This window comes from Myotis brandtii, unplaced genomic scaffold (assembly GCF_000412655.1).
Source record: "Myotis brandtii unplaced genomic scaffold, ASM41265v1 scaffold193, whole genome shotgun sequence".
Lineage (NCBI taxonomy): Eukaryota > Metazoa > Chordata > Mammalia > Chiroptera > Vespertilionidae > Myotis > Myotis brandtii.
This window is the reverse complement of record NW_005357191.1, coordinates 1457038-1466954: the sequence shown is the minus strand read 5'-3', so window position 1 is coordinate 1466954 and position 9917 is coordinate 1457038. Positions and strand designations below refer to the sequence as shown.

The 9917-nt window shown below is 50.8% G+C and overlaps 1 protein-coding gene across 1 annotated transcript in view; it reads left to right on the top strand.

Moving 5' to 3' along the window:
* Positions 1-4604, top strand: part of RNF130 (ring finger protein 130) — a 118694-nt gene extending 114090 nt beyond the window's left edge. Inside the window, exon 8 of the mRNA XM_014538562.1 lies at positions 2646-4604. Within this exon, the coding sequence (XP_014394048.1) occupies positions 2646-2755 (110 nt within the window). The 3' untranslated portion in view covers positions 2756-4604. The remainder of the gene's footprint in view (positions 1-2645) is intronic.
* Positions 4605-9917: the final 5313 nt, after the last annotated feature.

The following is a 9917-nucleotide window of genomic DNA, read 5'->3' as shown; positions in this document are numbered from 1 at the left end:
GCAAACCCCCCCCCCCCCCCCGAGTGCACAAATTTTTGTGCACCGGGCCTCTAGTAATAAAATAAAAAAATACCAGGCATAGCCCGGCTAGTATAGCTCAGTGGTTGAGCATCGACCTATGAACCAGGAGGTCAGGGTTTGATTCCTGGTTGGGGCACATGCCCGGGTTGTGGGCTTAATTTCCAGTGCAGGTTGTGGGCTCGATCCCCAGTGCAGGAGGCAGCCAATCAATGTCTCTCTCTCACACTGATATTTCTCTCTTTGTGTCTCTCCCCCTCCCTTCTACTCTCTCTAAAAATCAATGGAAAAATATCCTTGGTTTAGGATTAACAAAACAAAAAAAACACACAGGCATACCAGAAAACCAAATGACCAAAAAGAGGAAAAACAAAGAATAGAAATAGATCCACAAGAAATACACATATTGGAAATATCCGACATGGACTTTAAAATAACTTTAAGTACATTCAGGAAACCAATGACAAGATGGATAACTTTAACAATTAAAGCTGTAGTAGAGATAGGCAAACGCATTGCTGGAACAAAATAGTGCCCAGAAAAACCCATACCTATAAGAGCAATAGATTTTCAACTAAGGTCTCAAAGCAATTCAATGGGGAAAGGCTAATTCTTTAAACAAACGATGCTGAAACTATTGAACATATCCATAGGCAGAAAGATGAACTTCAATCTTTATTTCTCACCATTTACAAAAATGTATTTGAAGTGGTTTATCTAAATGTAAGAACTAAAACTATAAAAGTTCTAGATGAACACATAGGATAAAAATCTTAATGGCCTTGGGTTTTGCAAAGATTTATTTATCCTGCTACAAAAGCATCCACTATAGAAGGAAAAATCAATAAATCAGGTTTTATTAAAATTTCAAACTTTTGCTCTTCAAAGGGCATTGTTAAGAAAATAAAAAAGCAAGCCACAAACTGGGAGAAAATACTTGCAAAACATGTATATCTGACAGAGGAACTGTGTCCAAAATATTTTTTTAAAAAAACTCTTACAGCCCTGACCGGTTTGGCTCAGTGGATAGAGCGTCGGCCTGCAGACTGAAGGGTCCCCGGTTCGATTCCGGTCAAGGGCATGTACCTTGGTTGCGGGCACATCCCCAGTGGGGAGGGTGTAAGAGGCAGCTGATCGATGTTTCTCTCTCATCAATGTTTCTAACTCTCTTTCCCTCTCCCTTCCTCTCTGTAAAAAATCAATAAAATATATTTTTAAAAAAACCTCTTACAACTCAATAACAGGAGACAACCCAATTTTTTAAATGGGCAAAAGATTTGAACAAAATGCTTCACAAAATATATACAATTGGTACATAAGCACATGAAAAATGCCGGAAATCAGGGGAATGCGAATTACGCCACAGTGAGATGCTACTGCACTCCTTCCATGGCTGGCACGTAAAACACGGACTGTGTGCGTGTTGGGAGGTAGAACTCACACCGCTGGCAGGATGCTCAGTAGTTCACCCGCTTTAGAAACGTCGACTTACATCTATTCAGCCTTTCGCTCCTAGAAACCCACCGAGGGCAGTGGCAGTCAGACGCACACCCATGTTCATAGCAGCTTTATTTGTAAGAGCCAATAAATTACTATACGACTCCACTTACGTAAAATTCTAGAAAGATATAAAACTCACCTACATTTACCTGGGGGTACGACTAGGGTGGAAAGAAAGGAAGAATTATGAGTCACCAGGAAGTTTTGAGGGTGATAGAGATGTTTGCTCTCTTGATTTCAGCGATCGTTTCAGGGACGTGTACATAGGTCAAGACTCATCAAATTATACACTTTAAATATGTGCATTTCGTTATATGTCGATTATACCCCAATAAAACTGTAACACGAAACACAGTTATTCAGAAAAGGAAATGTAAGCATGGCTTAGCTCTGAATAGCACAAATAGTCAAATAATGTAAACATTGAATTTTCTTTAAAATATAATTATGCGGAGGCAATGGGGAGATGTGTGGCTGTGTAAAGGGCTAGATGGGGGAGTCCTCCACAGTGGGGGTTCAGCAGGTAAAGTCTAAGGCTGGAAACATGCTATTTAGGGACATGGGGGGGAGTATGCCACGAATCAGCTCCAAGTGGCTGTCTCTGAGGAAGGGGGTCGCAGATTACTGGTCTCAGCACATGTGGGAGGAACTGTCTGAAGCATGTGCAGGTATAACTTCAATATAAATAAGAACTAGTAGGGCACTACCAGAGCCTCAGAGTCACAACCTCAGTCTGCCCGGGGGTGGAGCGGCTCTGTGAGCCCCGACCCCGGGCTCAGACAGGAGACACGGGATTTCCCATGTGATCGCGGGCCCCTCGGTCAGCGTCTTCAGGTTTGCGAGTGGAGGCCGTGTGAGCGCACCAGGCAGCTTTGGCTCCGAAGAGCTCCAGTGGGTCATCTCTTGGGGACCCAAACATGGGAATTGGCGTGCTTAAAGCGGCTTCAATTGAGGGATGCCTGAGTTCTTCGCATTTTTCTCATGACAAGAACCCAAAATATAGACACATATTTGAGACAATGTGATGCTTTGATGATAATTCACCTTCTTTCCTCCAAGCCACGTGGGAAGTGTGGGGAGTAGAGGCCTGATGACCTAGTGATCTGTCCTTCTTGTCCCTTCTCCAGGTGGTCACTTCTTTCAGCGCAGCTCTCTGTCCCCTCGGAGCCTGGTGTATGAAAGTGAATTCTCCACACTCGAGCCTTCCTTGGACATGTATGATGAGAACAAAACCTGATTTTTTACAAAGGGGCCGTTGGGGGTCACCTCTTCTGTGATTTGATTTACGATCACCTTCCTTGTTTTGTATTCTCCTGTCAGCGTCTGTTTTGGAAGAATGGCAGCGCTTTCCAAGCTCAGGTGGGGGCTCAGGGGTAAATTGCAAAGTTCCCCCCTGGTGAGGCTTTGAGAACAGCCTGTGTCCCAGGTGACCTGGTGGCAGCCAAACCCCGCCCAAAGCTGGCCACTGACCATGGCCCCGAGGAGCCTGGCTGTTTGCAGAGGAGGCAGCCCAGGGTTCATGGTGCATCGTAAACATGTGTCTGAAGAGCCACATGCTGTCTGTGCCGGGGCGATGCTGGCATTTTTAAATACCTTTGTGCTCCCCACTTACAATGCCTACTAACGCCCACAGGCGCGCTTCTTACCGACGTGGGCACGAGTTGCTGCTGCATGGCCCACTCTGTATTTTCCTGTCTCTTAATCTACTTCCTGTTAAAAGGCCTCTTTCTGAAGGTTCCTGAGAGAAAGCCTCACCTTTTGTCCCTCCTCTGCATCGCCACGGGCTGCAGGCAGGCTGTGCCGGACAGGCATCGTCCACACGCTCACAGAGCATGACAGAAGGTGTCACGTGCTTCTGTGACCGCCGAACACTGAAGGCTCTGTCCCCGAGGCCTGTGACTTATTTGCTTGGCAGCCACTGAGACACGTGGGGAGGTGGCACCCAGGAGGCCAGCCTGGCAATCATCCCAGCATGGCAGCCAGTGGGTGTCAAAATTGGAAGGGTTCTGCGTGCTTTTCTCTAGAAGATCGGATCACCCCCTCGCCGGCAGACACCGGACGAGCACCTCGCTTCAGGCTTCACCGGTGCAGCCCAGTGCTCTCCGCCAGCCTCGGCGTCGGATGAAGAAGGCGCAGGAGCTTACAGAAGAAGGCGTGGGGGCCCGCTCAGCGCAGATCTGGGACACGTGCCCTGACTCACCTGGGATGACATCAAGTTAACCTCACAAGAAACATGCATTTTAAGAGTAATCCCAACACGGAATCACGATGAGCAAATTTACGAAACAAATGTAGACATCCTTGTTGCTCAAGGACACACCCTAGTCCAGCCTGTTTCTCTCCTGGTGACACCGCGGAGTGTCAGAGCCCTCCTGTCTGTTTATGAGGACGAACCTTCAGTCTCCGTACGCCAAGAGTTAGACCAGCAGCAAACCGCACGTGTCCCCATGCCGCCCTTCTCACGGACCTGCCAGACAGGAGTGTGAGGGGACCCTCGCCCTTCCCCATGGCACCGGCTTCTCTTTAACAGCCTCTCTGCTTGCGATTTGTTGCTAAGATGCCTCGGACACAGTTAGGCCCGGAGCGAAACCCGCGCAGAACCAGGCGGAGCACCTGAGGCTCCCCGTTTCAGCAGGTTTGGGGTTTCGTCGCTCGAGGTTGGAACAGTGCAGAGTTTTAAGGTCTTGGAAGGTTTTTCTTTTTCCCTTTAACCAAGGGCTTTTGTTCGTTTCCTATTATAGTCATTGCACTGTACAAATATTTTTTATAAAAAACAGCTTCAAGAAGCCCTGTTCATGGACAGGTTGGCCACCGGCTTGGCGAGAGAACCGAGTCCGGGCGCCTGGGCGCCGTCTTGGTCTGCGGAGGCCCCAGACTCGCGCCTGCCTTGGGGTTTGGTTCGGCTCTTCCCGTGGGAAAGGGGCCGTTCTCGCCATGGCCGCACCACACCTTCTTTTCTGAACCAGAATTCAGATCCCAGCGCAGCATTTTCTTCCGACCTGTGCAGTCTCACAAAAGCAGTTACTTTCAATTAAATTACTTGGGAAGAAATGTAAAATTCAGGCCCCTAAAAATCCACTTCTTGATGTCGTATTTGAATTTCTGATAAATCTAGGGCACACGTTTCCTGCCGGATAACCGAGGAGGGGTTTCTGACAGGGAGTTCCCTGCGGCTTCAGATCCAGGGGCTAGACGCTCTTTTCTGGACGTTGGAGCTGCTTTCCTTCTCAACTCCACAGTGCCCGGCGTTGTCCGGAGGGACAGTGGCTTCTCCGCGCAGGCCATGCACGTCGGGCAGAGCGAGGGAGGCATGACTGTCTCAAAAGCGGCCTCTTTGCTGGCAGCTGAACTGAGGGAAACCCTCGCCGAGCCACCCAGGGGCCTGGCGGGGCCGGGAAGCAGGGCTGCTTGGGGGTGAGCTTGGTGAGAACACACTCCTGCCTCGAGAAGCTCAAGTCTCAGAGCTTGTGGGTCAGGCGTGCGCGGTTGGGGGTGCGGAGAGGTGCTTTTCCCACATCGTGTGAGCCTCTCCGCTGTTGCAGATCTCACAGCCACCGCGGGTATTACCCGGGGAGTGTATGGTAACCTGTGATCGTTTGGGGGGTACGGTGGGGGGACTATTTGAAGATAGAGGGGGCAGAGCCGTGACTTCCACCACAGACCTCCATCCCTGCGGTGGGCTCTGAGCTGGCAGCAGACCCCAGGGCATGTGGGCTGAGGTCCGGAGCAGCAGGAATTGGGTTGTGACAGTTAAAATGCCAATGCCTACAATTTGGTGATGTTTAACTTCCTAAGGGAAGAACTTCCCATAGCCCTCCTTTCCCGTTATTTCAGGGACAGAGGAGGGGTGGCTGGCCAGCTGGCCACAAGCTGGGCACCCGTGGTGGGTCGGTGGCGGTGGGTGGTGCTATCGGGCTGCTGTCCGCCCAGGGCCGCCTGCCTCTGCCCCTTCAGGGGAACACCAGTTCTACCACCCGGGGTTAGCAGTACCTTGTAACGTCTGGTGAGCCCCACTTTTTAAGAAAGGCTCCATCTCCCTGCCCCTCCTCAGGCCTGACTCAGAGAACGCCCAGGAGGCACTCCCCTGAACACCCGCCAGCACCCGCGCCTGCCACAGCCCAGCTTCCAAAGATGTGGTTGTGCCTGGCCAGGTGGCTCAGGTGGTTGGAGCATCGTCCCATACACCAGAGGTTGCAGTTCAGTTCCCAGTTAGGGCACATACCTAGGTTGTGGGTTCAATCCCTAGTTGGGGCACATCCAGGCGTGCAGGAGGCAATCCAATGTTTCACATCGATTTATCTCTCTCTCTCTCTCAAATCAATAAAAACATATCCTCCAGTGAGAACTTAAAAAGAGATACAGTCACAAAGGGTTTAAACAAAATAAGGTTGCTAAATTAACTAACTTCATGTCTCCTATGGGCTTTATAAGTTCTTCTCATATTTTTATTACCCCTCACATCCAATTCTTTCCTTGATCTACCTGTTAAACAAAACTGGTTTTAACTGGCCCTGGTGGTGTGTTCAGTGGTTAGAGCATCACCCTGCCCACCGAAGGGTCACAAGTTTGATTCCCAGTCAAGGGCACATACCTGGGTTGCAGGTTCCATCTCCAGCCCCTGTCAGGGCAGGTGCAGGAGGCAACGACTGATGTGTTTCTCCCGACTCCCTTGCACTCTCTCTAAAAAGGATCAATTGAGGTCAAGGGCACGTACCTGGGTTGCAGGTTCCATCCCCAGCCCCTGTCGGGGCAGGTGCAGGAGGCAACCGACTGATGTGTTTCTCTCGCGTAGATGTTTCTCTCTCTCTCTCTCCCCCTCCCTCCGTCCCTCCCTAGTACTCTCTCTAAAAAGGATCAATTGAAAAAATATCCTCGGGTGAGGATTAACAAAACCAAAACAAAGCATAAAAACTGGTTTTAGCCGGAGAAAAATCAAAATGTTGCCTTGCTGTTGACCTTTAATATTTATGCAGCGTTTCTGCTGTTGGCAAACGAGGAGGTGGTATTGATGTCAGGTCACCTTGACAAGTGGTTGCTGCTCATAAATATCACGCAACAAAAACACTGATTTCCGGGAGGTGGGACTTGGAAGGAAAAAGGCAGGATTATAAGGCTGATTTTGTCAACAGGCCTTTATCTCGTTCTCACCATGTGCCAAACACAGACACTCAGTTCAGGTGAACCCAGCGGTCATGAAGATTTGGCTCTATTCATAGGAAACCGGCACATTACCAGCCAACTGGGCTGTGGGACCAGATGTAATGAGGGTGAGTCATGAAGAGGGGGTTGCCCAGGGCACACACAGGGGCGTGGTGCAGCGTGGAGAGGCCAGGAAGCACCTCGAAATGCAACACCCAGTGACGGCAAGCCGAGGGCCTTGGGATGGCCAAGGGACTGACCTGGGATTTCCCCTCTCGCACTTCACCCTAGCTCACGCCATTTTTCTGTTTTCTTCGCTCTTACTTGGGGAAGAAGAAGATATGTTATGACACGTGTCTCCCTGGGGCTTGTTGGTGTCAGATGCTGGGCAGGGAAGCTTTGCTGTAGAGAGGGCCTAAGTCTCTGTTCAGAGAGAGAGCTGGTACAGGGGTGGGCGGGGCAGGCACTGCCATGCCTGGGGGCCGGGCCTGCCTTAAGCAGGAAACTTCCCAGTGGGAAAGGAGGGAGCCATGAGATTGAAGCGGAAGCCGGTGCTGCTAGTCTTGGTGACGGGGTAGGTATTAGGGGGACCCAGGGAGAGCCTGTGGGAGCTGGCAGGCCGTCCAGGGCGCATGGAGACCCAGCGCTGGTCTCCAGCAGCAATTTGGGGAAGGAAGAGTGATCAGGGCATGGCCCCTCTGTGCATGAGACACCTGGGAGCTGTTTTAAATGCACGTGTCACCTGTACCTGCCACAGGAGTCTCCATCTCAGTGCCAGCCCTCAGGTGCCCCAAATCGCGCTCGCTCACTCGCTCTCTCTCTCTCTCCCCCTCCCTCCCCCTCTCCCTCTCCCTTCTCTCCCTCTCCCTTTCTCACTCAACTCTTTCTCTCTCTCTCCCTCTCCCGCTCTCCCTCTCCCCCTCTCTCTCTCTCACATACTCACACAAACACACACACACACGCATGCACAGAGTATATCTCTCTCTCTCTCTCTCTCTCTCTCCCTCTCCCGCTCTCCCTCTCCCTCTATCTCTCTCTCTCTCACATACTCACACACACACGCATGCACAGAGTATGCACACACAAAGTATGCACACAGGCACACACACTCTCCTTCCCACACACACTCCCTGGACTTAGAACCCCACAGGGAATGGCTGCCGGCCCTGGTGTTCCCTTGTTCCAGATGATGCTGGAAGCCAGCGTGGGGCTCCGGTTGCCCAGGGACACGAGAGCCAAAGCCCCGGAGGCTGGCTGAGGTGCGGGCAGAGGAGCTGCTGACAGCAACTGATTTAGAAAAAGCACTGGTGTGATTCCCCTGCTCAAGCCTCACCCACCGCCAGAAGCAACGCTTGGGATCCCATGTGGACGGTGCTCCCTGCTCCACACATGAGTGCGGGCGACCGCTGTGACACCCACAGTTCAGCGTCCTCCCTCATGAGAGCAGCTGTTACCCGCGGCGCATCCCGTTTCGCCTTTTCTTTTCGCTTCGTTGGTAATTGTCCCAAAGCCACTGGACCAAGGATGAGCGTGAGTGTGCGTGTTCATGTGATACCGTGGACGTGGTTGAGCTGTCAGCAGGCCTGGAAAACGCCTATGCAGTTCAGGTATGGTAACAGCCTGTGCGGTTAGGTATGGTAACAGCCTATGCATGTTCATGTGATACCGTGGACGTGGTTGAGCTGTCAGCAGGCCTGGAAAACGCCTATGCAGTTCAGGTATGGTAACAGCCTGTGCGGTTAGGTATGGTAACAGCCTGTGCGGTTAGGTATGGTAACAGCCTGTACAGTTAGGTATGGTAACAGCCTGTACAGTTAGGTATGGTAACAGCCTGTACAGTTAGGTATGGTAACAGCCTGTACAGTTAGGTATGGTAACAGCCTGTACAGTTAGGTATGGTAACAGCCTGTACAGTTAGGTATGGTAACAGCCTGTACAGTTAGGTATGGTAACAGCCTGTACAGTTAGGTATGGTAACAGCCTGTACAGTTAGGTATGGTAACAGCCTGTACAGTTAGGTATGGTAACAGCCTGTACAGTTAGGTATGGTAACAGCCTGTACAGTTAGGTATGGTAACAGCCTGTACAGTTAGGTATGGTAACAGCCTGTACAGTTAGGTATGGTAACAGCCTGTACAGTTAGGTATGGTAACAGCCTGTACAGTTAGGTATGGTAACAGCCTGTACAGTTAGGTATGGTAACAGCCTGTACAGTTAGGTATGGTAACAGCCTGTACAGTTAGGTATGGTAACAGCCTGTACAGTTAGGTATGGTAACAGCCTGTACAGTTAGGTATGGTAACAGCCTGTACAGTTAGGTATGGTAACAGCCTGTACAGTTAGGTATGGTAACAGCCTGTACAGTTAGGTATGGTAACAGCCTGTACAGTTAGGTATGGTAACAGCCTGTACAGTTAGGTATGGTAACAGCCTGTACAGTTAGGTATGGTAACAGCCTGTACAGTTAGGTATGGTAACAGCCTGTACAGTTAGGTATGGTAACAGCCTGTACAGTTAGGTATGGTAACAGCCTGTACAGTTAGGTATGGTAACAGCCTGTACGGTTAGGTATGGTAACAGCCCGTGCGGTTAGGTATGGTAACAGCCCGTGCGGTTAGGTATGGTAACAGCCCGTGCGGTTAGGTATGGTAACAGCCCGTGCGGTTAGGTATGGTAACAGCCCGTGCGGTTAGGTATGGTAACAGCCCGTGCGGTTAGGTATGGTAACAGCCCGTGCGGTTAGGTATGGTAACAGCCCGTGCGGTTAGGTATGGTAACAGCCCGTGCGGTTAGGTATGGTAACAGCCCGTGTGGTTAGGTATGGTAACAGCCTGTGCGGTTCAGGTATGGTAACAGCCTGTGCGGTTCAGGTATGGTAACAGCCTGTGCGGTTCAGGTATGGTAACAGCCTGTGCGGTTCAGGTATGGTAACAGCCTGTGCGGTTCAGGTATGGTAACAGCCTGTGCGGTTCAGGTATGGTAACAGCCTGTGCGGTTCAGGTATGGTAACAGCCTGTGCGGTTCAGGTATGGTAACAGCCTGTGCGGTTCAGGTATGGTAACAGCCTGTGCGGTTCAGGTATGGTAACAGCCTGTGCGGTTCAGGTATGGTAACAGCCTGTGCGGTTCAGGTATGGTAACAGCCTGTGCGGTTCAGGTATGGTAACAGCCTGTGCGGTTCAGGTATGGTAACAGCCTGTGCGGTTCAGGTATGGTAACAGCCTGTGCGGTTCAGGTATGGTAACAGCCTGTGCGGTTAGG